This window comes from Plasmodium inui (assembly GCF_000524495.1).
Source record: "Plasmodium inui San Antonio 1 unplaced genomic scaffold supercont1.2, whole genome shotgun sequence".
Taxonomy (NCBI): Eukaryota; Apicomplexa; class Aconoidasida; order Haemosporida; family Plasmodiidae; genus Plasmodium; species Plasmodium inui.
In genome coordinates this window covers 607,142-633,849 of record NW_008481836.1, presented here as the reverse complement: position 1 = coordinate 633,849, position 26,708 = coordinate 607,142, and the positions used below count along the sequence as shown (strand labels likewise).

At 37.5% G+C, this 26,708-nt stretch overlaps 9 protein-coding genes across 9 annotated transcripts in view; 4 read left to right on the top strand and 5 right to left on the bottom strand.

Moving 5' to 3' along the window:
• The window catches only part of C922_00588 (serine/threonine protein kinase), a gene marked incomplete at both ends in the record, with an annotated part of 9,618 nt that extends 7,986 nt beyond the window's left edge, over positions 1-1,632 (top strand). The window contains 3 exons of the mRNA XM_008816204.1: positions 76-737; positions 927-1,472; positions 1,561-1,632. Coding sequence (XP_008814426.1) covers positions 76-737; positions 927-1,472; positions 1,561-1,632 — 1,280 coding nt within the window. The remainder of the gene's footprint in view (positions 1-75; positions 738-926; positions 1,473-1,560) is intronic.
• A 298-nt stretch (positions 1,633-1,930) lies between these two features.
• Positions 1,931-3,988, bottom strand: C922_00587 (hypothetical protein; the record flags this gene model as incomplete). The annotated part of the gene is made up of 1 exon (XM_008816203.1): positions 1,931-3,988. The coding sequence occupies one exon, from the start codon at positions 3,986-3,988 to the stop codon at positions 1,931-1,933; it is 2,058 nt and encodes a 685-aa protein (XP_008814425.1).
• A 1,745-nt stretch (positions 3,989-5,733) lies between these two features.
• On the top strand, positions 5,734-6,381 carry C922_00586 (peptidylprolyl isomerase; the record flags this gene model as incomplete). The annotated part of the gene is made up of 3 exons (XM_008816202.1): positions 5,734-5,869; positions 6,043-6,189; positions 6,308-6,381. The coding sequence occupies 3 exons, from the start codon at positions 5,734-5,736 to the stop codon at positions 6,379-6,381; spliced, it is 357 nt and encodes a 118-aa protein (XP_008814424.1).
• A 946-nt stretch (positions 6,382-7,327) lies between these two features.
• Positions 7,328-8,829, bottom strand: C922_00585 (2-oxoglutarate dehydrogenase E2 component (dihydrolipoamide succinyltransferase); the record flags this gene model as incomplete). The annotated part of the gene is made up of 3 exons (XM_008816201.1): positions 7,328-8,442; positions 8,675-8,777; positions 8,800-8,829. 3 exons carry the CDS (start codon positions 8,827-8,829, stop codon positions 7,328-7,330), a joined length of 1,248 nt encoding a protein of 415 aa, XP_008814423.1.
• Positions 8,830-10,532: 1,703 nt separating this feature from the next.
• Positions 10,533-14,702, bottom strand: C922_00584 (hypothetical protein; the record flags this gene model as incomplete). The annotated part of the gene is made up of 1 exon (XM_008816200.1): positions 10,533-14,702. The coding sequence occupies one exon, from the start codon at positions 14,700-14,702 to the stop codon at positions 10,533-10,535; it is 4,170 nt and encodes a 1,389-aa protein (XP_008814422.1).
• Positions 14,703-16,073: 1,371 nt separating this feature from the next.
• Positions 16,074-17,635, bottom strand: C922_00583 (rab family, other; the record flags this gene model as incomplete). The annotated part of the gene is made up of 4 exons (XM_008816199.1): positions 16,074-16,360; positions 16,630-17,054; positions 17,367-17,415; positions 17,596-17,635. The coding sequence occupies 4 exons, from the start codon at positions 17,633-17,635 to the stop codon at positions 16,074-16,076; spliced, it is 801 nt and encodes a 266-aa protein (XP_008814421.1).
• Positions 17,636-19,262: 1,627 nt separating this feature from the next.
• Positions 19,263-20,763, bottom strand: C922_00582 (hypothetical protein; the record flags this gene model as incomplete). Its single annotated transcript, XM_008816198.1, has 6 exons — positions 19,263-19,349; positions 19,558-19,620; positions 19,764-19,819; positions 19,971-20,240; positions 20,522-20,636; positions 20,725-20,763. 6 exons carry the CDS (start codon positions 20,761-20,763, stop codon positions 19,263-19,265), a joined length of 630 nt encoding a protein of 209 aa, XP_008814420.1.
• Positions 20,764-22,157: 1,394 nt separating this feature from the next.
• Positions 22,158-23,108, top strand: C922_00581 (hypothetical protein; the record flags this gene model as incomplete). The annotated part of the gene is made up of 1 exon (XM_008816197.1): positions 22,158-23,108. One exon carries the CDS (start codon positions 22,158-22,160, stop codon positions 23,106-23,108), a length of 951 nt encoding a protein of 316 aa, XP_008814419.1.
• A 1,154-nt stretch (positions 23,109-24,262) lies between these two features.
• On the top strand, positions 24,263-26,680 carry C922_00580 (hypothetical protein; the record flags this gene model as incomplete). Its single annotated transcript, XM_008816196.1, has 1 exon — positions 24,263-26,680. The coding sequence occupies one exon, from the start codon at positions 24,263-24,265 to the stop codon at positions 26,678-26,680; it is 2,418 nt and encodes an 805-aa protein (XP_008814418.1).
• Positions 26,681-26,708: the final 28 nt, after the last annotated feature.

Below are 26,708 nucleotides of genomic sequence, written 5' to 3'. Positions count from 1 at the left end.
ATGATGAACCCACAAATGATGAACCCACAAATGATGAACCAACACATGATGAACCCACAAATGATGAACCCCCAGTTGTGCTCTCTCAAAACGAGTCGTCCTTTCTGCAAAGGAAAAAAAATGTGATAAAGGCAATCAATAAGGATGGTGCCTATCACTACGGAACCGTGGAGTGCCTGCACTTCTTACATAAAAAGGTCATCAATTTTTTCCATGACAGTAACATGACAAATGCGTTCGATCAGATAGCCATTCCCTCGGAGTACACATATATAAATAAAAAGAAGAAATTGAGAAATGGAAGATTCCAGTATAGTACAAAAACGATAAATTTTAACATCATTTCCAATGTGATGAATTTGCAACGATATGAAAAGGAAATGTACACCTTGGTCGATTTTATGAATTTAATTATACAATGGTTGGTGGAGCAAAGACCGTTCCATATTAAAAACAAGTGCAACTTTTTATCTTGTTGTAGCCACAGCTTACAATTCGGGATGGTCTTAAGCATAACCACAGAAAGGGGAGTCAGACATGTTCTATACAAAAATGATCAAGGTCTGATGAAATTTCTCTTTTATAATATATTGAAAGATCACCAGTCAAGGCGGCACGCCTCCGACCTTATAGCATCCGCAATTAAGTTATACAATTTGAAGGTGACCTTTTTTTTAAGGGATGAAATTGGAGTTATATTTCCAGACCTCCAAAGTTTGGTGAACCCTCCGGAAAAGGTACTTTCAAGACACATCTGCTATTTATGAATATGTTTTCCTCTTTTTTGTGAAACTTTTGATTGGACATTTTCTTCATTCCTTTTTGTTATGTGTGCTAGTGGGATGACCCAATTTGGATATGTTACAGTACGCACCCCCGGCGTCATTGTACATATGTATATGTGCCTGTGTCTTTCCCCATTGCAGATCGAGTCCCTCCCCCCGTTCACGGACTGCTTAAAACAGCTAAAGGGGAAAAATGTGACCCTGTATGGCGACGAGGCAAGCCAAGGAATTTACGTCTCCTTCATAGTAAAATTTGTAAATAAAAACATTATGTACAGAATATCGAAGGATACGTTTAACAAAATAATATACTACTTTAATGACGATGAAGTGAGCAAGAATAAGGGGCGGAATTTAAACAACCATGTTTTGTCATCTGTCCCCGAAATTGAGGACAAGTTTCGGCATGTGTTTTTAAGCGAGCTAAGCTACTATGTCAACATCTCCACTGAGTTAAAGAAAAGGAACAAATCATTTCCGGTTACCATGAATCCAAAATTTTACGAAATATTAAGTCAGAAATGTAACCTGCATGAACGGAACTGCTCCTACGCTGTTGAGGAAATGATTAGCAACGTCAATGGAACGTTTAGAGAACCCGTTTTTGTTGTTAAAAATGTAATCACGCTCATTGGCAGAAAAATACGATGCGCAGATGAGGGTGCATTTGTGCTCCAACGGACCCATGTGAGGGCGCGCACATACCACACCTGCGTGAAAATACATATTTCTCATTTTTTTTCATTTTTCTGTCCCCCCTTTTTTTCCCCATTAGGTGATGAACTTTTTCCTGAGAAGAAGAATCCGTGCTGTTTTAAGCAGAATAAAGAACACCATAGTTAGTTAGGTATCATCAAAAATTATCGCATGGATGATTACACCCGTTTGTACATTCACACTTGCTCCCTTGGGCGCATACGCCCATGTCGTCTAAGAGGGTCGTCTCCCCGATATACCCACTTCTTTAATGTGCATAAAAGGTCCACTTGGCATGTAATTAATTTTCTACGTGCTTGTTTCGTATGTTGCAACTTTCTGTATTGAGTTAATATGTCACCCTTTTGTTGTCATTATCCATGCGACCTTTCCTGCGTTCCATTTGTCGATTAACAAAGGAACTCTCCTTTTTTATAATTGGCCCCCACTCAACATACTTGTATGAGAATTTTACTGTCAGGATAATTCTGAGTCACGTCCACTTCTGCATTTGAGGCCAGTACGAGAAAGTTGTAAAATATGATGGAGATGTTCTTGTCGGACATTCTGTTCACAGGAAATATGCGATCGAATTCTAAGACATTGGAACAGTTTGCACTTATTTTGTGCAAATAATTTTTCAGCTTGATTAATTCTTCGTTATATTTATACTCCGAAGAGGTGAAGGATCTCCTACTCACTAGTTTGCTGGATGGGACACTGAGGGAATCTTTGAAAGTGTCACTGAAGGTGTAGACATCTTTGCAGTCTTTCCCACTTTTGTTCTTATGTCCTCCGTTTGGTTGCGATTTTCTGTGTTCATAATTTTTCCGGGAGAAGCCACTCATCCTGTCAAAGTTGTGATCCACTTGGTCGAGGTTGTGATCCACTTGGTCGAGGTTGTGATCCACTTGGTCGAAGTTGTAATCCACTTGGTCGAAGTTGTAATCCACTTGGTCGAAGTTGTAATCCACTTGGTCGAAGTTGTAATCCATTTGGTCGTAGCTGTTACCGAAAGAGCCATTGGAGTATCTTTTCCCGCCATGGTTATGCTGCAACTCAGTTTTTAAAAAATATTCTTCATTAAAGTTTGCTCGTAACTGCTCAAAGTTTAGGTGGTTCTGTTTATTTTTCCTCTCATTTATGGAGGACACTGTCGATTTCGTTTGAAGCAACTTAAAGTTGTTTGGTTGCATGTTGATTTTCTCATTTTGTATGAGGTCATTACCGAATAGGTTGTAAACATCCTTCCTTGTGTCAAAGTTGATGAAATTTTTTGCTTGTTCATACGAATGGAAAGAGGAAGATATTGAATTATCACTTGGACCATTTTTCACATCATTGTATAGAAGAAAAAAAACGTAACTCCCCCCTTTGAAATGGGTACTAAATTGATTATCTGAGTTTTGCCTCTTATTCATCTTGGTTTCTTCCCAGATGTTATCCCTCAGAATGGTATCCTTATCGATTTGTGCAAAGATTCGTTTGTTCTTCTTTTCGTCCTCCCGCGGGTGGTCTCCCCCTCCCTTGGTATTGTCCTTACGAAGGATGTTACCGCCCCCACGGTGGGTGCTACCCAAATTATTGGATACCTTCCCATGCGGAATATTCCCACTGAACAGGAGACTGCTGTTCATGACATTGAAGGAGAAGTTCTTTTTGTTCAGAGTTTTATTCACGAGTAAACTATCATTGGAGTAGTTATTTCTTTCTGCATTTGTGTGCCTTTTAATGTTTAACGTATTATATTTTAAGAATGCTGTGTTGTTTAAGTTACTCTGTAGGTTTGCATCTCTACTACTGTCCTTTGTGTTCATATTACCCACCCCATTGTTAATTGTGTACAAGTTGTTAAATTTGGAGCAAGCGAAGGAAGAGGTGTTAGTTAGCATATCTTGATATATCACATTTTCATCATGTAGGATGCCTTCATTTTCAAAGTGGTAGTCATTCTCATACAGTTCGTTGCTTTCTTTCAGCATTAAATCGTTTATGTCTGCTATGTTTTTGTTTTTGTTTAGGTAGTTGGCCTTTTTCCTTCGAAAAGTGCCGTCATTGTGGTCTCCGATGTAGTTGTCTCCATAAGTTGGTTCCTCGTCCTGCAAAGATAGCACATTTTTCTTTGCCCTGTGCCTTCTTCTGTTCGCCCTGCACTTTTTTATCATACCAGTTTGGAGCCTACATTGATTGATGCTACTGAATAAGCACTTCTTATACATGGCGTAGAAATCAGTTAGTAACACCTCCAGCTGCCTGTGGAGAAAGATGGTTATCCCTTTAATTAATATTGCCGATTGTTTAAAATTATAATTTCCATTTTTTATTAACAACAAATTTTCGCTTAAGTTGGTGTATCTCACTATTCTATCACTGATACAGTTTTTTTTAAGAATCACTCTGCCCCGATAGAAGTTGCTACTGATGCCTATGAAGTAGATGCATCCCACCTTGCTGGACTTGTCATATATCAGCATGTTTTTCTCTCCCTTTGGATTGGACGCATTCATTTTTATTTAGTTTGGATGTGAGTTTTACGGGGGGTAAAAGGAAACATGCCACACACATCGGGGGTGTCTTAATGGAGTCCTATAGGGGAAAGCCTTTCCCGCAGGAGAAAAAGAATTCTGGTGTGAAAACAAACGTGGGCGAATCGTAAAGCGTCAATGTGGCTATGACGGCAAAAGTGGAATGCAAAGATTCTACAGTGCTAGCAGACACGATTAGAATTTTTCAAAATGGTCACTTCTATGTGTGGGGGCTCTACAATGGCTCAGTTTGTCATGAATGCACAGGTGCTGCTTTACACCCATTTGGGCACTTTAACTTTTTACAAACGAGCGAGGAAAAGATCGGACGGGGGACTAAACCGAAGGCACACGGTGCTTTGACCTAGTTGTAGCACATATTGTCAGAGAACAAGTTCTCACCAATAGAGCGGTGAGACAGCGCAACAAATTATGTCCACTATGTTCGTTTGATAACGCAGCGAACGTAACAAAAAGAAAAATGCGGCTAGCGCAAATTCACTGATCTTGGAATTATGTCACAGTTGCTTATTTTGCAATATCTGGTCGGTTTTTTAGAAGAGTGTTTGCCCTTTGCCTTTATATACATGTGTGCGCATGTGTAACTGTGTGTATTCTTTTTTTTTCTCAATTTTACCGTTTGTCACTATGGTGGGTACATCACCGACTTAAATAACGAAGACAGGCTATTTTGCTGATATGAAGAAGGGGCACATAAAAAAGAAACAGCTATATTAACGCACCGACAATGGTGAAGAACGGCTTCTACTTTTTCCCCTCCATGGTCATTAATTTAAAAAATTGCCTACCCAGAATTTAATGTAATTACATATCAAGGATATTTTTTTCACATTTTGGTGTTGATTTTTTATAGACAATTTTTACACAGTTGTATTTCTTTTTTGTATTTTTATTTTTTTTTTTGCGCTGCTATAATTTGTCCCTTCTAGAGACAACATAAAGATATATTTTTCCTTGCTTTCTTTTATATGCAACAAAAAAGAAAAAAGTTGTGAAGAATGGTGTAGCTTTGAGGAGGCGTTCCTTAACCATTTTGAAAAATTTTTGAATGTACAAAAAGGGTCACATTTTTGCAGGAAGATTTTCCGATTAGCCAACCTTTAATTTAGTAGCCTCTCCATCTTGTTCGGAAGCATATTCCCATATTTCCGTTGCGCAATATGTATAGATACATGGATGCGGAGGTTTCACGTAAAGGTTAATTTGTTCGCCCTCTTTAGATTAACGATTTTTTTTTTTTTCGCTTTTCTCCAACTGATGATTTCTAATAAGGCGAAGAGTTGCATATGAGAAGGGATTACTTTTGTGAATAAAACGGAACGGATAGGAATAAATTTGTTCTTACTTAAAAAGTCAATTCTTAGGTTTTTCTTCCTCTGTATATTAAAAAAAAAAGAGGTATGCTCTTTCTCTTCCACACGTGCAAAAATTCCGTTTCTTCGAAGCAGTGTAAAAATGCATTTTTTGAAAATTCCTTCTGAAAGGGGTCCATAACGGTTCGCTTATTTTTAACCTCAGTTATAACATCTTTTTCCCACTTCATCATTTCCAGTAAGATGAATGATTAATTTTTTTTCTTTCCCAGCGCGTGTTTGCGAACAATTTGGCTATTGTTCCTACATTGTTTCCTCTTTTCAAGGTCGAAAATGACAACACGATGCTCATTTTTACATTTTAAAAAGTTTTAAAAAATAAAAAAAGCAAACATGAGTGATGATAACACAACTGAGGTGTTGTATGTAGGGGGAATTGATGAGACAATAGACGAAAAGAGTTTGTATGACATTTTTTCTTCCTTTGGTGATGTAAGAAATATCGAGGTGCCTATAAATTTGGTTACAAGTATGCGGGCGAAACTGAAAGGGGGCGACATAGACATTTTATTCTTATCCCTCTTAACCATTATGGAAGTTTAATGTGCCCAAATGCTTCACCCTTTTTCCTTTTTGACATTTTCACACGTGCGAAGAAAAGCAGCTCAACCGCTACCATTGTTTCGATATTTTTCCCTTTAGAAAAGAATCGAGGATTCGCATTCGTGGAGTATTTGGAAAAGGATGATGCGAAGCATGCCTTATACAACATGAATAATTTTGAATTAAATGGAAAGAGAATTTATGTCAACTATTCCAAAAATAGGAAAATGGAACAATATAAGCCAGGTACTCTTGCATCCTCCCGTTGTTACACTGCTTCGCAGCACATGTTGGTATGTAATGCGAATGGCCATTTTTACGTAATTCCCATTTTTTCCTTTTTTCTTCTTTTTTTTTTTGGCAGTTTGGATCGATGATTTGTATAACCAGGAAAAGATGAAACAAATGGAGAAGGGAAATGCAAACGTAAGAATGTAGATACACCGCTTTGTTTTGATTTTATGTCGCCTCTGAAATTTGGCAAGTAGAGGTTTCTATGTCAGACATGCTTAGTACCTTTCCTTTTTTTTTGTGCCATTTCATAAGTATGTCCAGTTTTAATTCCACAGGCTTGTGTGTGCCCACGTATGTATATATGATTCGCTCACATGCATCCCATGCCGTCTTATGCAAATCTCCTTGCAGCATGTGGAAAACGTAGAAAAGGATCCCCCAGATGAATAACAAACAGTGCTTATGCTGGATGGCCTCTATGCATTATGATACCTGATATCCTGTGGAACAAGACTTTTCTTTTTTCATAGTCATACCATTTTACGTCATTCATATTCTATGTTGCCTTTTTTCTTATTTTTTTAACATCGTGGTAAATTTGATGCCTCTCAACGGGCACACAACATTGTCTGTCGCCTGAGTAAAACATTTCTGAAAAGAGATGTTAACTCAACAGAATAGGGCTTTATTAAAAAATCCCTCCTTTAAATAAAATCTTTTGAGTAAATAATCCATTCGTTTTTTTTTTTTTTTTTTTTTTTTTTTGCAAAAATTATAATTTGCACACCTCCCGTGTGACCCTTTTTCAAGGTGAACTCGTCATTTGGGGGAAATATTCCCTCCTCATAAATATAAGCACATCTATTACGTACGAATAGGCATGTTCAAAAATACGTTTCGAGATACCAAATAGCTTGGACAACAGAGATCCGGGGTTGTAATTAAGTTAATAAAATTGCACTACATAATGAGTATACTACATTTGCACACAAATATGCTAACTTGAAAAAAAAAAAAAAAAAAATAGGAGGGGGTTGTGCGGAATACTAAATGTATTCAAAGGTAGACACATGTGAAGCACTTTAACCCTACATTTGATATATTAGCATATACCCATATGACACGCACAGGGGAGACTCCGCTTAGCCGATCAATCAATCAGCATAAGGTGCGGGTTTTCTATATAATCCTTTATTGCGCTTAAAAATTGTACGGCATCTCTTCCATCCAATAATCTGTGGTCATAAGTTAGGGCCAAATACATGATAGGCCTAATGACAATTTCATTGTTTACTACTACGGCTCTATCTTTTATTGTGTGCATACCTAGTATAGCCGACTGCGGCATGTTCACAATAGGCGTGCTTAACATGCTACCAAAAACGCCTCCATTCGAAATGGTAAAAGTGCCACCCATGAAATCGTCTAACGACAATTTGTTGTTTCTCGCTTTGGTAGCTAACTCGGATAGAGCCTGTTCAAGTTCTGATAATTTTTTATTTTGACAATCTCGAATAATTGGAACTGTTAATCCGTTCGGTGTGGCCACTGCTACGGATATGTCAATATAATTTCTGTACACAATTTCATCGTTATCGATGTATGCATTTACTTGTGGCATTTTTTTTAGAGCTAAGGTTGACGCATGCATGAAGAGGGACACGAATCCTAATTTGAATCCATACTTCTTTTGAAAGATGTCTTTTAATTCACTGCGTAGGACTATCACTTTGCTCATATCACATTCGTTAAATGTGGTTAGTAGGGCGCATGTGTTTTGCGATTCTTTGAGCCTTTCTGCAATTCGTTTTCTTATTGGCAACATGCGCACTCTCGTTTCGGTTCTTTCACTAACGGGTTCGTATAGCATTCCTGCGTTATTTTCTTCACTTATTCTTCTTTCGCTTTCTTTGTGCGCGCTATTTTGGTCCTCTTTATCCTTCTCTTTTTCGCTTCCAGTTTCTTCACTCGCTGTCACATTTTTGCTTTGTGCTATTTCTTTCTTCACTTCTGATATATGAGCAGGTGGCTCCACTGAAGTGTCTATTTCGCATAGGGGTGCATCAACCAAAACGACGTCTCCCGCTTCTGCAAATATTTTTGAAAGCGCCCCACTGAATTTGGAGTTTATGTCGACGCTTACTTTGTCGGTGTCAATAATCGTTATCGTTTCGTCCACCTTAACATAATCACCCACTTTTTTCTTCCATTCACCTATGGTACCTTCCGTAATGGAATCTCCAAGCCTGGGTACTTTTATCGTGTCTGCGTTTAATGGGTGGGAACGCGCAATTAGGTACATATGCACGGGTAGGAAAGCACACTGAGGGGTTACAAACATATATAAACGTGTGCGCATAGGAAAGTGTGCAACAAGGAAAAAAAAAAAACAAAAAGGAAATGCTTTCTTATTACGGTAGTGGGCGTGAAATGCTGTTCTATATGTGTCTTAAAGAAAGATACAGTACTGTTACGTTCTGTGTAAATGTAGAATTACCTATGGAGAAGCATCTTTTAAATTTGGAATGGCATTTCACGTATTGCTTGCACTCCAGGTTGAGGATCTTGCTAATCCCTTTCGCGTTATAAAACAGGAGTTTCTATTAGGAAAAGGGGAAGTACATGATGAGGCAGGTAGCAAACGGGGGGCATTTTTCTACGCCATCCATAAGGCACAGCGCTCTGTTCTTCTTGAGCCTTGTAAAAAGGGTTAAGGGAGACGAATTCACGCATACAACCATGTACCCGTTACATATGTATAGGCACATATCTTAAGGTGAGCACATCAGTGTGCATGTAAAATTACGTTCAATCGAAGCACAAGGTTATGTGTCATCCTTTATGAGTTAATTTATGATCGTGTTGTTTTCCTCTTTCGTAAAAAAACTTCAAATCGAAATGGCAATTTCAGTTTTATAGCGAATGTTCAATCCAAACCGTTAACCATCTTCTCTGCATGTTCGCACGATGATTTATGTAAACAGGGGCGGGAAAGCAAATGCTTAAAAAAGACTTTTATGAGTAAAGTTATTGTTCTTTCATGCGTATTTGTTCCTATGCTGTACTTTATCAGGAAAAAAAAAAAAAAAATTAACGAGGAATTTCTAACCACAAAAGTAAAATTAATCTGAGTACAATTATTTCTGCACAAACTAACATATGAGCAAAAATCCCGCACGTATGCACTGCGTACTTTTTGCTCGTAGGAAGGGGAAATATTGAACCGGTTAAAAAAACACCAGGCAAAAACTCTCCCTATGAACAACCCATGTCCGTAAAAAGCCCAAAGCGCATTCCACGTGGAGGACGAAAGTGAAAGTTACGGCGAATAAGTCAAATTGCAAAAGTGGGAAAAATAGCTGTTTGGGCTTCGTTCAAAATGGTTTCAGTGTTAAGTTACGAATGTTTAAAGATTCCTTGCGGAATGGGCATAAATTTATGCAACACACAAAAAAAAAAAAAGATGATACATAGCATAAGTCAGCATAACACAGCGCAACAATTAAAGGGAGGCAAAACTAATGACCGTGAGCTGTTACACATATATCAAGGCCCGTATTCGCTACGTGTGCTCACTCTTAACTGTGAAACAAAATGGAAACGAAAAAAAAACTAACGATAAATTATTTGCATATAGGAAAACAGGCTATGTATTCTCTCAAAATTTTTTTAACTCGTAAGGCAAACAAATTAAAGGAGCGAATGTTTAATAATTCTTTAACTAGGTACATACACATAAGAAAAAAAAAAATAATAAAATAAACAAAAATGTAATAATGCAAACACAAAAAATAAAAATGTACACAGTTTTTATACACAATTGAGTCATTTCATCGTAGATCTATGTGCTACATCCCATTTCCGTGATTTACTCTTTTTTTTTTTTTTTTATTGAGCATTGCCCAAATGAATACTTAAGTAATATTAGGGATAGCGTTAAAGGCCGAGCTAGGCATGTCCTTTGTGTTCGTTTCTTCTTCCATTTGAATAGTTCTGATGTTCTATTTTTATATGCGCATTGGGGAGCACGCCACCCAGCCCGTGTGTGCAATGGAGGAGTGGAAAAAAATGTTTTTCCTCTATAGTGGTTACACACATGTTTTAACTATAACTCATTCCTAAAAAAGATCAGTGAAGACGTAGCTACAATGTGTTTAACAGAGCGATGAGGATGTAATCGCCTTCTTCCGCATTAATTGACATTTCGTCGATTTTGTCACGAAATATGCACATCAGCTGTTTATCTACTTACGCTGTGGCTTTTTTCCCGTGCTTTTTCATCTTTGCCTGACCCAGATAGCCATTTGTCATTTATTTTTATTTTTATTATTTTTTATTATTATTATTTTTTTTTTTTATTTTTTAAAAAAATTCATGATTGAATTTCTCTTCGCAAGTAAGCTAGTTGCCTCGGGACAGGTGTGCCCAAAGACGATGGTGGGAAAAGCAATGTCATCTTCTAGTTCGTGAAAGCCAGGTATGAAGGAAGCCAGTTTTAGTGTGACTAACCATTTGTTAAAATTAACTGAATTAGATAGGGTAATAGTTTTTATGTCTTCCTGAGTGATATCTAATTTACTTTTAATTTTAAAGGTGACCGTTAATTGGTCTTTATCATATAAAACTGTGCAGTTTTTTTTTTCCAGTATAAGGTCGGGTTGTAATTTATATTTATCCTTATGTATAGCAATAATATTCGTTTTGCAAAGCACAAAAGGCTTTCTTATTTTTTGATTTTTTTTGTTATTTAATGTATGAAAATTGTACTTTTCTATTTGCTCCTTAATGCTCACGAAATCGCGCGCCAACGAAATGGTTATATCGTATCGCTGCTCATATATGGTATCCCTCTGCATATAAATTCGTATTTTCCTTAAGTCCGAAATTAGCACCAATTCTATTTTTTCCTTGTCAAAGGAAAATAAGGGGATCTTCATTTCGTTATTTGGATAAATATATATAAAATTGCTATTTACTTTGACTAAACTTTTTACGTCCAAGTTGTCAAATAAATTGATGGAGAATATGTGTTTTTTCAAATTCATGTAGGAACTGCTGATATTTTCTCCTTTTATAAAGCCACCGAAACATAGCGCGTTTTTCCATCTATGGAACTCTGTTTTATTTAAGCAGTCGAGAACAATTCTATCATTACTATCTTTTGACGTTTCTTTTATGCTAATTTCTCCATTTTGTTCATTTGCTTGTACATCACAAAAATCGGATGTAAATTTGATTATGGGAACAGAATTTTCGTTTCCGTAATCTTTATAAATTGATAATACTCCTTTCTCAATGACAACTACTTGGTTGTTTTTAATCAATTTATCCGCTTTCTCTATTTTTCCCACCCCCGGTTCGGCCTTTCCATCTGACTGTTCAATAAATGATTTTTTTTCCCCTTCTTCGTTTTTTCCTTCCTTTTTCATTTTATCATAAATATTTTTCTGAATCACTTTAAAATTATTCTTACTCAATTTGGATATAAAATGATCATACTTCTCCTTCTTGGGGTAGTGAAAAATGTAGATCTCTTCATCTTTATTTTCTTCGGTCTTTATAAAGGTTAATTCTTGCGCACCATCATCTCTCAATATCTGCAAATTTTCGTTCTGGAATTTAAAAGCGTTTTCATCGTTGAAACTCATTTGGTCCTTCTTAAAAGGGTTGCCATCTTTGGATATGTAAAGTACATTTTCTTTTATACAGAACGTGTCTTCCATTTTGTCCGACAGGTTCAAATTTTCCAGGATGTCATCCTCTCTATCCTCCGCGTCTTTCTCCCCATCTTCTTCTTTCTCTTTCTCGCTCTCTCTTTCGACTGCCTTATCCATTAAGCCCTTTCTCTGGATTCCTATTTTTCTGTCGCCTTCGCTTTCCGTTTTCGCGTCCATTTCTCTACTACGTGATCTGTCCACTTCTCTAAAGAAGTCGCTTTCTGCATCTTTTCCTCCATCCTTGTCCCGATCTCTAACCCTATCTCTGGACTTTTCTCTAGCACCATCTCTACCTCTGTTGCTTCCCCGTTTTCCCATTTTTTCCCTAGCATCATATTTCCCCTTTCCCGCGGTTAACCCTTCCGAGTCATAAGAAGACACGTCAGAGCTGTCTACATCTTCATCATCGTATGCATCTTTGTTGCCTGATTCGTAAAGATGGTGCGAATTTTTCCACCTCATTTGATTTAGTATGTCCTGCAGGATACCCGTGCACCCTTTACTCTTTGGTAAAATAATATGCTGACCTTTAAAGTCATTAAAATAGAGGGTGAACTTATTATTTTTATAATCCATATGGTAATCTTGGCAGTTAATAAAAGCCTTTTTATTGTCAAAATTTTTGAGCATTAGATGATTATTTTTGGGGTTTCTCTTGATTAGTACATTACTACATAAGTAAGGTACGTTATTACCATTTTTGTCAATCCCATTGGGAGTAAATATATTTACAATAATTTCTGGGAAGGTTGATCTTAGTTTTCTGTAATATGAACCCCTTTCTTGTTCATCGCTTATATTTTCTGGTTTGTTCCCATAATAATTTTTGTTTAATCTTCCCACATGATCCCTTTTGTTTTCTTCCTCCCCTTCAAATTTGTCTATGTCATGTTTGATAAACCCTGCGTACTGCAAAGCGTAGTACATTCTCAGTGACTTATCGTCATCTTTTATTAAAAAATAATGCTTTTGTAGAATTTTGTCGAATGAGATATACTCCAACACATACACCTGCTTACTATAAAACGTCTTCACATTTTTGATATTCTTATTTTTTAGAACGTACGCTGGCTCTTCGTCCTCTTTTTTGCTATATATAAATATTTCTTTATTTGTAATTCCTATGAATTTTTCTTTATAATTCTCATAATTCAACAGTGCCCTTTTATTTCCTTTGTAACTATGTTTGTTCTTCATATGGTTGATGTTCTCTCCATCTGTGTCACTTGCTGACTCCTCGATGGTGCCTCCCTTCCGATATCCCTGTTTGGCACAGGGGGGATGCGAGTCGCTCTGTGAATCGCTGCTCGCGCCATCGTCGCTTCTGCTATGGCTACTTTTACCATCACTGATTTCGCTACCGCTGCTTTCGCTTTCCTCACCTTCACGTTCGCTGTGTATGGCTTCCTGGTTGGTGGTGTCTTCACTTGTGCCATGATTCGTGTCATCACTGATGGTGGTCGTCTTGTCCCCAAGGCCGTGCTGTGGATTGCTGTCATCGTCTTCGCTGGAGCTGTCTTCCGACCCTGCTAATGTGTGCTTTGGACCAACTCCCCGTATTTCCTTTTTTTTCTTGTCCTTTTTACATTTCTTCATTGAAAAAGGAGAGTGAAGAATCATGTCATTTTTTTTTTTCTTCTTCTTCGTCTTCTCCTTCTTTTGTTTTTTATTCCTTTTTTTATCCTTATTGTTCTTCCTTAAGGGCGTTTTTTTTTCTAGTGGATTATCAGAACTGTCGTCCGACAAATGGCTCGAGTCTTGCGCCGACTCGTTGGTTAAGCTGAATAAATTATTTAGTGATTCATTATTAGTCCGCAATAATGTTTGTTCCTTGTTGCTTTCAAAAAAGTGCAAAACGTTGGAGGAAAAGAAAAAATCCATTTTATTATCGCCACATTTCACATGCTGAATTTTATTTAACGTTTCTAATATTTTGTTAAATAGATTTTTCTGTTCCTGCGATTGCATTAAATTTAATTTTAGTACATTTTCATCATAGGTCATCCTTTGGTGGAGTTTTTTTTCAGGACTCATGTGCTTCAGTATGGTTACCTTATTCTCCATTTGTGTTGAAAGACCCGGGGGGGGATCTTGAATAGTTTTCACTTGCATATATTCATTTATCGCCTTACTATTTCTACCTCTGACATAATCATTTTGTAGGGCTAATACGATGGGGGGGGTAAGAGCCTTTTCTTTGTTCATACAGCTAATTATTTTGTGCAGCCTCTGGATTTCATTTTTCTGTTTTTCGTTTTGTTTTTTATATAAATGTAGTTCGGTCTCAATTTGTATTAGGCATCTCTTGGTGATGTGCAATTCTTCATTATTATTTTTATACAGATTTAGGAAATTTTCACTTTCTTTTTCATTATTTAAAAATTCTTCTTCCTTTAGTTTTTCCATCTTTCTATTTTTACACATATCACTTCTCATCATGTTAACAGTATTTGTTAGGTTTTCTTTTTCCTGTAGCAACAATTCGTATTCATATTTTCTTTTTTTCAAAAGGTTGTTTAATTCCTCCAGGAGGGTGTCTCTTTTGAGTAGTTGCTTTTCCAGTACGTTGATTTTTTGAAGAAATTCATTTTCTTTATTTAGTTGCATGCTCAACATCATGTCGTTTTCTTTTTTTCTGTTTAGTTCCAGCCTGAGGGTTTTATTTTCTTCGTCATTTTTCAAGGCATTTTTTTGCAGCTCTTCGCTGCTGCTTCGCAACTCTATGAGCTTCTTCTCCAACTCGTTGATCTTGTCTCTCTGCCGGTCGATTATCACTTCTGCGTACTCGAGCACGTTCCTTTCCCCCATCGTGGCCACTCCTACTGATGATGCGGGTGATGATGCTTTTACTTTTTTTAAATGCTCCGCGGGCGTCCTTGCGCAATGGAAGGCAGCTTTCTTTTTCTCATTTAATTCATCGGGCGGGTCTCTATCCCCCACGGAAAGCGCTAACAATGCATCGTTCTTGATGGGTGTCCTTATAAATGTGTCTTTTTAAAAAAAGCAATTACTCCGAAACGGCCTTAGATCGAGGGCTTAAAAAAAAGTAATAAAAAAAAAAAAAAAGAAATGGCTTCACTTTTATGCGATATGCACGTCCCAGGGGAACTGCTCAAAACGTACACATAGATGGAGAGAGAAAGAGAAAGACGTCTGACAATAGACCGATAACCACGCAGTTGTCCTTTTTCCAGCACGTTACAACCGATTAATAAAATTTACAACAAAAAAAAAATCACATTCGTAACATAAACAAAAATTTTTAATTTAGCCGGTACTAAACAGAATCGTATTTTCGTCTTTAGAACTTTTTAAAAAAAGTGAATTGCAACAATTTTCAAAAAGTTTGTAAAAGGGGAAAAAAAAGGAATTAAATGGAAAATAAAAATGCGCGCAAAGATGAGCAGAATGAACTGCAGATATAAATACACAGACGTGTGTTATGAAAACGCATTTTTGCGCACTTGCGCAATTTCCCCTTCTTACTGGGAATACTTTTTTATGTGTTCCTTCTTGCCAGACATCGGGGAAATAAGTAAAATAAAAAATTACAAGTCCGAAAAAAATACATATACGTTTATGTACGCATACATACATATACACACAAATACAGTGAAAAAAAAAAAAAAAGAAACGCCCAGTCAGTGTTTCATTTGCATGAATTTTAGTTTACCCCCTATGTGCCACTTGGACGGCATTTAAATAAACCAGCAATTCGCAGTTGCATGAAGACAGGGGCATGCGGTTTAAGTGTTCCCTTCGGAGATACGGGGACTCTGTCACCCTCTCCGAAGGTTATTATGTTGGAAGAAGAGGAATGACATTTGAAAAAAAAAAATGCAGAAAAAGGTATACACAAACTACGCATACATATGCGTATGCACATTAGTTTTTTTACACCAACACTATTTGTTCAGGTTTTTTTAATTTTAGTTTTCCCTTCTATGAAATGTTGACAAAAGATGATGGAACAATTTGAAGTAAAAAAAAAAATACATTAAAACATTTAAATTAATAATACTGTGTTTAAATGGTGGCTAAAAATTATTATGTGAAAAATGTTTCATAATAAAAGAAAAAGCTTTATCACAATAACAAATGTAAGAAAAAAAAATAAAATACTGACTACAATGTTTTTTGGGTGAATTAAAAAAAAAAGGGGGGGAATTCCCACACGCTTCAACAACACTTGGATTTTTTCTTTGAATCATTCTCGTCATTATCGTCGTCCACCTGGAAGTTGTAAAACAAAAAATGAAAAAATGAGAAAATGAAAAAAATGCATTTCAAACGTCTCCCATGTAGACGGCTCAAAAGTGACACCCAAATGTGTAACATGTTATTCGTTTCTCCCGTCGATTCTTTTATTTGTTCCTTTGTAACATTTATTTTTTTCCCGCGCGGTTGGATCGACATGCTGTCTTCATTTTTTGTGCCTTGTTTTTTCTGTCGGACGTTGTAAATTTCTATAGGGTCAGAAATTGGGCAACACGCACATGAATATAAGCGTCTGTATTATAATTAAGGATGTCCTTAGGGAACCTACGACGCGACAATGGTTCTTCCGTTACATATCACTCAATTTTCTTCACACACGCATACGTGTTGCCGGCGTGTGAGTGTAAATATAGACGTATATCCATACGTATGCTGCACCCCGTGAAGCGTCGTTCTACGGTTAATGATCACATATATAGACGCTTCCACCCATATGTGCGCAGCTGTACACACTTACCATTCAGTAACTGGTGAAATGCTAGTTCCACGTTGGTGGCTTCCAGAGCAGAGGTCTCTATGAAGGCCAATTTTTCTTTCTTCGCAAACTGAGTTGCTTCATTATCGTTTATTACACGTAAATGTTTTAAGTCACTTTTGTTACCAACCAGTAGGATAACAATGTTAGAATCAGCATTATCTCTTAACTCCTTCAGCCACTTTTCAATATTTTCAAATGAGTTTTTCTTTGTTATGTCGTACACAAGCAAGGCCCCAACTGCCCCTCGATAATACGCTGAGGTGATGGCCCTATATCTCTCCTGCCCGGCTGTGTCCCATATCTGTGCTTTTATTATTTTATTATTTTTTAACTGAATGCTTTTTGTCGCGAATTCTACACCTATGGTGCTTTTGCTTTCTAGGTTAAATTCGTCTCTCGTGAATCTGCAAAGAGGCATAGAAGGGGAAAAAGAAAAGGAAAGGGTAAATGAAAAGGAAGGAGGGGGAAAAAATGAGCAAGCCGAGTCATTATTGTGACCATTTTTCAAGGCAGCGTCTCGTCCCAACACCGGTATGTGCACTTTACACAGCGGCTCTCTTTCCGCTGTCGTCAATATTAAAATTATCAAAAGGTTGTTTCTCGAAGGCGTATGGACTATTTTTAAGAACGAAAAGGTGTGCATTTGATCACACGAAAATGTTATGTATCCACGGGCGTGTACCTCTCGTGTGACGCCTTTTTGTGCACATGCATACCTGGAGAGTAAGTTCGATTTCCCCACGCCGGAATCTCCTATCAGAACAACTAGGTAAAAAGGAAAAAAAAAAAAAAATATCAAAATGATGCTAACTATTGGGCATATTCAACATGTGTGCTCTTCTCAAATGTCCGGGGGCATGCGGCGGAATATATACGTGGACTTCTACACACACAAATGTGTACATAGACAATGCGCACGTATAGTTACATGTATTCACGTTTTACTTTTAAACAGGTAGTCGTAGTAATCTTCCTTCATTGACATTTTTACAAAACAGTTTCGTCTTAAATCGAATAGGCTTGAGCGTCTATACAAAAGTGCAGGATCACCTCTTGAATGTATTTGTGTGTTTATGATATGTGCGCATATATTTATCGCATGTCCATATGTGTCATTATGCAGGAAATTAAATCAAAAAAAGATAAAATAAATGAAACATTCCCTTAGAGAAGGAGTCTTTTTTTTTTTTTTGTTGGGGGTGGGGAGGCAGTACTTTGTGCTGTTTGCAGTGTTCTATAATTTGTGATAGGAGGCACTCTATATTCGGTTCACAGTGTTGCTATTCATAATATAAGTTTATAAATTATACAAATTGTAAAACAACGAATTCGGCGTGTGTTATAAAATTGGAGATTTACAAATCAATTTGATGCATTTGTTTGTATTCATATTTTTGACATGGTAAAAAGAAAAAAAATAAAAATAAGTAGCTTTACTTTTTACGTTTTAATTGTGACTTTTCCTCTATTTATATGATTCCCCCGAGCGAACCATATAAATAATGCAAATTTTCACATAAATGGGATATGCGTGATGGTGAAGTGTTATGTAAAAACAGAGTTCACCGCGGCGTACAGATGAATCGACAGATGGATGGATGTACACGCAATAGCATATGGAAGTTTATGTCACAGTATTATATATATGCGCATTTAACCGAGTACATACGTCGAAAACAATTTGTTCGAATTTTACAAGCGCCAAAGTATAAATGTAAATACGCACATAAATGCGCTTTAGGTATATATGTATGGCGTATGTACATTTGAATGATTCAAAAGTTAACGTTTCCATATCATTTTTGTTCATTCATTTGTGGCAAATGGTACATATGTGCGAAAATTCATGTGCAGTACCTTCATACATCATATGTATAAACGGCTGTAATGGCATGATAGATTTGTAGGAGTATGTTAATTTTTTACGTAAGCGTATCTGCACGGGATTACATGTTGTATACATATGCAATTCAGTTCATTTCAATTAATTTTCTTTTTAGGAAGCAAAGTGATGTTTCAAACGAAGAGCACAGCTGCGAATATTTTTCACTTTTCACGGAGAAATAGAAATTAAAATTGAATGTTTTTTTTTTTATTTTTTTTATTTTTTCAAAATTGTCACGTTTTTTTAATTACCAAAACTGCACATTTACAATTCAGCAGTTTTCACATTTTTACCAAAATAAAAAATGTACGCAAAAAAAAAAGTGGTTACACAAAACATTTCAAATTGAGAAAATTTAAACAAAAAAATGGCATTTATGTATAAGTGTAGGTGTACCAGTGTGTTGAACGCATATACAGGCATCCATCTATATATATGTGAACACGTGGGTACAAGATGTGTGTGAATACAAAGGCAGGGGACTTTTTCACAAGCACTTGTTTCATTTTTTCCAAATGAATTCAAAGGACACTTGGGAAAATTTTAAAAACAAAAAATTGACAAATAAGGGAAGGGATGGCGGAAATGTAAATGCCTTCCTTGATGTTTTCTTTATTTATTTTTCCCCCACCGAAGGTGTGCGTCTACGTACGTGCACAAATGTATACATACGGAAGCATATACATACGTGCCTCCGTACGTACGTCCATGCGATGCGGGGGAACGCTCACTTTTTCATAATTTGCTTCATCAATTTTTGCTGATCCCGAATTTTCTCTATGTTGTTTTCCATTTTTTCGTTCACACCCCCTAGCTGCAAATTTAAAAAGAAAAAAGAAAAAAAACGCGTGTATGTTTCCTCACATGCAAGAGACTAAATTTACATGCATATTCTTTAGAAAAATTGAAAAGAAATAAATTTTATGGTATGATGAAATTCTCCTTTTGGCTTAAGTGGCAAAAAAAAAAAAAAAAAACACAAGTTCAGGGGCGCATCGACATGTAAAAATATTTCTGTCTACCATCCTGTTCTGCTCGTTTATTGTGTTCCCCATGACTAAGGCTCTCGTGTGCAATTCGTCCAGCTAATTATAAAGGTGATGGGGAAAAAAAAGGAGGGGGAAAATTGCAAAATGGAAGCGGCAGAATGGGTGAAGTGACAAATAAAAAATGGAACAAGATAAGTAGTACATGACGCCTGTATGTTCAACGAGTGCACAGTTCATACCATGGAAGACAGGGTAGTTAAGTCGCTTTCGTATTTTTCGTCGAATGTGCCTTTCCCTTCAAAGAAAAAAAAAAAAAAAGGAAACACCATGTTGCGTAGAGATTCTCCCTTCAGGTATGAGAACATACACATAAACGAATGCATTGAATGTGTCCAAAACGGGTCATAGGCCAAATATGCGAGCGGGTGGACTATTCTTATGTGTACTTTTGGGTGTCCCTTGTATATTCAGAGCGCTTCTACAAAACTTGTCGTCATTCTTTTCATATTTATTATTATAATTAGGACTTGTTTTTTTCTTCGTGTTATTATTCAGCTGATTAATTACGGTTTTATTTTCGCTACTGCTAAACGTTTCGAATCCTAGGAATGAGTTGATGTTTTTCCACCAGTATTTTATTCCTTCCAAGTGGTACTGACTTTGATTCAGGTTTTCCTCAATATTTTCGGTCTCTTTATTGATATGTTTTATTTGTTCTGCACGGGGGAGGGGTGGATACATAAAAATGGAAGCATGCAAATAGGTAATTTCGACATTTTGCTTTTTTTCGTTGTACACAGTGCGCATACATAAGGTGCAGTTTTCTCATTTTCGTTCCCCTATCTGTCCGTGCGTTAGCTATTTAATTATTTTGATTTTCCCCTTTTATCATATTTCTCATTTGTCCACAAATTATGCGTCATGAAATGGACCGATAGCTCATGTTGACACTGGAACCCAGTTGGCCACCGGGGAAAGCAGCTCGCCGCTCTTTTACCTGTCTGATGTTCTAACTCCTCTTCGGCTTTTTTCGAAATTTCGGTGACTTCATTTGCTGACCTCAATATTTCATTCAAGCTTTCTTCGCATTTTTTTTCAATCTCAGTTATTTTCTGCGGAGCGTGTGTGCGGAGTGAACGGGCAGCAGTTGAGTTAACATGGGTTAATATATATACGGAAGCGGGAACACGTTAGTATAACCACAACATCGGCAACCTCGCCTTGTGCAAAGCAGCTCATCGTGTCTTTCCTAAACGTATCACTAGGCGCTTGTATGTATGGAAGCGAAACTAAATATCTCAAAATTAGTTGGCGTGGAACACATCAAATTAACAAAGACGCGCTTATGCTTCTTAGCAAAGGAGTGAGCAACTGGCATTTATAAATGCTCATGCAACATGCTCAATTATTCTTGTGTCCACATGGACAGAGTACATTTGCTTATGCTTTACGCTTTTTTAAAATTAACATTTCTTTGGGAGTACGCAGATCTTTTTTGACTCATTTTTATGATAATCAAAACTTGGGTTCCTTCATTTAGTTGCTGTTCACTGAGATTTGCTCCCGCGAAGGGGCCTTTAAAGTTTTGTGCGATGATGGACAAGTGTGAAAGATGGGGAAGAAAAAAAAAATGGGTCACAGAAAAAAAAAAAATGGAAAAAATGGGAAAAGCGCAACGAATGCATCGGACGAAGGGCATACAAAAATGCGAAATGGTTCAAAAAAAATGGGTAACAAAAAAAGTATACGTTTTTATGCATGTAATCCCAACAGAATGATTTCGTTTTTGCAAAAACGAGCTCGGCGCAGGGCTAAAATGTTGCAACCCAACGGGTTTTAAAGGTTACTCTGATTGGCATTGCTCGATTGAGAAAAGGAGTATGTAGTAGGCGCATATGCATATCTTCACATTATACATGTAACACCCTCGCGTGGGCAAAATTTCACTCATTTCATATACCCGTAAAAAAATTTATTCTGTGCAACTTTAAGGAAAAAAGAAAAAAAAAGAAATAAGAAATGCCATTTCGCTGTGGGCAAACGAACTATACATCTGTTCGTTCCCCCGCAAAGGAAGAAAGCAAATTTGCAGTAGCACAAAAAAGTGTTAAATAGATTTTTCTTTTTCGAGATAGTGACATGATTTACCAGAGTCCCCGTTTTTCTACTTACAATAATTTTTTAGCATATGTATTTTTTTAACCATTCGCTGGATCACCGTTTGAAGGAGCACAACGAGCCCCGATAAAAAATGTGCTACTAGTGACAGGGACAACTACAGTGACCTTTTTAACTGAAGGAGGAATCAAGTCGCATGGAATTTGTTTAATTTTTCGGCCCTTTTGTAAATAACCCTATCCTGTTTAGACGTAGCACTGTCCACAATCTGAGTAAGACTGGCAGTTCGCGCAGGCACCTCGCGCAGCAGCCGAATTGGTTAGCAGCCAAATTGTGTAGCAACCGAATTCCAAAAGATGCTAAAAGGGAAAGACCGAATAAAGTGCCTTCGTACGTGCACTAATGTGTGTGCCCATACATGTAAGCACATTTGCACATCTGCTCATTCGCACGGGGAGACAATCGCACAGACATACATGTAACCCAACACGTAAACATACACGCGGCGCTATAACATGAACAGAAGTAGCCATTACGTCAAAAGATCATATGCACTAAATTTTTTACGGAAAAATATTTTACACACCAATAGGATTAATCATAGTTCTTTTATCTATCATGAGAACGACAAGGGAAACCATATACTCCAGAAATGTTATGCCAAGTTTGTGGAAGAAAGAAAAAGGCTGCAAGATGTACTGTGTAAAAGTACGAACGTTCGCAACTTTCTGCCGTCCCCAAGGAGTAGGAGTTCTCCATTTAGGTGCTACTCTGACAAGAAGAAAAGAGGTAACAATAAATACAAAACGAAAAAAAGAAAAAAATATTTTTTCAATTTTGTCAAAATTAATAACCCCTTGAATTTTATAAAAAAAATGATATTATCCTTCTTACTTATTTTTGGAATAAATAATTATATTATCGACATGACGCTGACGAGTGGATCGAGTATGTGTCCATTAATAAATGAAAACGGAGTCATTTTATTCTATGTGTGTGATGATACTGTAAGATTTATTCACCAAGCGCGTACCATCTTTCTGTACAGCTGTATAAACCTGCTGCTTCGTTGTTACGCTGTAATTGGGTCAGACTTTGAGCAAACCTATATGGTCATTTTAAATAATAAAATTTTCAGCATGATAGAAAAGTTAAAAAAAAGGATGAAAGAAAATAAACATGTTTACAGAAGGGGCGATGTCATATTGCTAACTTCTCCTGTGAATGACAAAAAAAGAGTGTGTAAAAGGATTATTGCCATAGAGAATGATAAATTATTCGTTGATAATATAAACGCCTTTGTCCACGTTCCTAAGGATAACATATGGATAGAAGGGGACAACAAAATGGATTCTTTTGACAGTCGAAATTACGGATTTGTTCATATGGATTTAATAATTGGCAGAGTCATTTTCTTGCTGGATCCGTTTATTGACTTTCGTTTTATTAGTAACAAAACGAGTTGATAAAGGATAACACCCTGAGGTGTTGACTGTTTATGTCCCAGATAGAAACAAAGCAAAGCCGAATTTGCTTTTTTCTGGGCAAAGGGAAACTACCCCACTTTGGAGGAAACCTTGCGGAAATAATTAATTTTTATGCGGAAAGGTTTATCCCAATTGCGGATGACACCTTTTAAGGGGGTGCTGTATTGGAAGAAGACGCAAAAAGGAACCAAAAAGGGAATCAAAAAAAAGCTCCTCCCACCCTCCAATTGAGCAGTACGCTGAAGAAACGAAATTTGGGGAATAACGTACCCGTGTGTGTTATCCAAGATGGCGGTAACCTTGAGCCGCTTTAAAGGGGGAACTATTTTTTTTGTTGCAACGGTATAGTGCTGAAACAGGTGGGCACTTTTTTTTTGTGTAAATTTATCCAACGTGCAGAGGTGGACACTTTTTTAACTTTTTTATTTTATTATTTTATTTTTTTTAATTTTTTAATTCTTTCTAATTTTTTTTAATTTTGACCCCCATTTTTGTAAACAGCACATTTGACCCATTCGTCTTATACGTAAAAGGAAATAAAAATAGGACCCAGCCGTTTTAACGACGGTGGAGGAGGCGGACGGAATGGATACATAACAACGTATCCGCGATAGCACCCTTCGTTATATGCGCCTCCAAAACGTGGAGTGGTGCCTACGCGCGGACGTCTGGATGTGGCTAAATGCATGAAAAAGTATTTTTTTTTGTCCGCAAAAATTTCCCAATGTCAATTTTTTTTTTCTTTGTGTAAAGTCCGTTCGCGTGGGTTGTTCTTCGGTTTAATTTACATCGTTTCTTCTTAATGACCAATGCCGACCTATCTGTGCTGGTGTGGTTCTGCCGTTACTTGTAACTAACCGATTTGTTTTGCGAATAAACGTGTGCGTCCCCTGTGCACACACAGACATGTGTGTATGAACGGTAGATATTCTATTTTATCAGACAACGATATGCCCTGGGGAAGCTACCCTTCTTTTGAGTCAAACATTTCAACGTCTCCTTCCCACCAACGTGAAGAAAATTCTACGAAGTTGCCTGAGGGGAAACAGTTGATAAGGGTACGTAGAGGGGAGCGGCGCAACGGGGGCAACTTAAGAGAAGATAAAAAGTGCAGTCCCTCTTTGCGCGTGAAAATGAAAAGGGATGGACAGCAAAAGGGGGGAGGAAAAAAGGGGAGAAGAAAAAGTGAGGGAACCCAAAGGGAGGAAGCCAAAGATGGGAGGGAAAAACCGAAACAGATCGAGCACCTCGGGAATCACCACTTCGGCCTGCACTCCGAGGAAGACTCTTCGCCAAACGATTTCAGGCAAACCAGCTGGATATACCAAGATATAGAGAATATGCTGAAGGAGGCAAATGAAAAATGTAATAATTTAAACGAGAGAGGTGCGTTGGGCGGCGGTATCGAATTGGAGGCCCTTCTTGGGAAGAGTGAGAATTCGGCAAAATTACCCACAGAAGTCAACTCAAGAAGATCAGGCAAACTGTCCAGTTCGTCCAACTCAAGGACGCCATCCAAATTTTCCCGTTCGCCCAACCCAAGCAAATCAGCCAAACTGTCCAGTTCGCTCAGCTCTTCCAGCCCAACCAATTCGAAGTCAGCAAAGCATCTCACGTCAAGTTACTCCTCCGGGGCGACTGTCTCCCAAAGCAGCAGCAACACGTCGGACGAAATGGAAAACTTGTCTCTTACCGATGAATTGTCCGTTAACGAAGATTTTACGGGGGAAGATGGAAATGGAAGTAGCTCCGTTGCTACATCGACCGGGGATGGAATAGTGAACAGTGATAGCAGAACCTCCAACAATAGCGACAGTCGAGATCGAAGTAACGATGAGGGAGGTACTCAAAAAAGTCTCAGTGGAGGTACGTCCAGCAGTGCCCGTGAGGAGGACAAACATAAAAATGTGTACTACAAGTGCATAACCATATTTTCACTGAACAGCTATCTGTACAATGACATGTACAAATATAACCCCCATCTGTACGGCATGTACGAGACCTGCAGAAATAACGAAAGGAGGTGCAAAAAAATTCGCCTACTCTGCTCCCAATTCGACTTAATATTTCTCAGATCTGTCTTCGGAAAATATCAAAAAGATTTATATGATGTGTTGAAATATACTCATACTGTGTTGCTGGACAATGTCCCCTCATCCCATGCCATCTTAAATGAAATTTTATATACTCTCCAGAATTATGTGAGCGGAAATGGGGGGTTATTCATCTGCTGGAGGAAAAAGCTCTTCCACTTGTCCTACTACGATTACATGTTTTTATCATCCGACATTTTGTTTAAAAGGAAGGTCATAAAAATTGTGAAATTAATTTTTAAAGGAAAATACAGTTTGTACATTTTACACTGCGAATTTGATTTATACAGCGCTCAAAATAAGCTGAGCAATCTGGAAGATCTAGTTCTCCTGATGAAGAAAACATTGTGGAAAATTTATCTCTTCCAAATATTTTACATAAATAGGAGACAATTCAAACGCAGGGAAGGATCTCCGTGCACTGTGGAGGAATTGCCAACTAATGAGTATGTTGACAAAATTGAGGCAATAGCAGAAATGAACAGGGCGGAGAAGGAACTACAAACGAAGGTAGAAGTGGTAGGTCCCTTTTCCAACCTAAGGGATGAAGAAAAAGGGGATAGTTCCGACAGCCATAATGGCGTAGCACCGAATACGTTGAAGGGAGACCAAACGGATAAACCCGTAACAACCATGACCTTCAGAAACAGCTCCATGTTAGTTATCGGAAGCTTCAACATGGACGTCAATGAAGAGGGGGAACTATACGACAAACTTGTAAATCTAAACGGTAAAGGCAGAATGAAAGATTTATTTTTTCACAAAAATATCAATTATAAATTACAAAAAACGTACGACATTGTTGATCGGAAAAACACCCTGGTTAGTGGATTGAACCACTCATTTGGATTGACGGATAATATCTTCCTCGTAGAGTCCTTTATCATCGACACGGAAGACATCACAGAATTGACCTATTTATTTAACCCCTCAGATGTGATTTCCGAAAAAATGAGCAAGTTAAATAAATCTCTAAGTAGGTACAATTTGGAAAACTTTTCCCAACTGATTAACAAAAATGGAGTACTCATAAAATTTCAAGACGTCTTTAACTACGGAGTTGATATATTAACGCAGAAGGGAAAAGAATTTAGTGACCACTGGGCTCTATCTGCACGGATCCATTTAAAAAATACCAGTAAAAGTGTCAACCTCCATATAGAAAAACAGCTCCATAACTTCTTGCTGAACGTTGACAAGTACTTCGTTTTGGGGAAAAGGTCTTACCACGAACTGTGCGCTGTGGGGAGCTCTGGCCTCTCGGGAGAGCAGAACCCCAATCGGGGCGGTAAATGTGCAGGGGATAAATTTAAAAAAAAGAACCACAATGAAGAAGCCAAAATGGAGAAGTATAACTATTCACAGAGGTGCATAATATCAAGTGCAAACATTAATTGCATTCACAAGGTGGAAAGACGGCTGTTCGAAACCCTGTCCAGGTGTTTCGAATCGGATTGAGGTGGTTTGCGGTAGAGTAAAACACAGG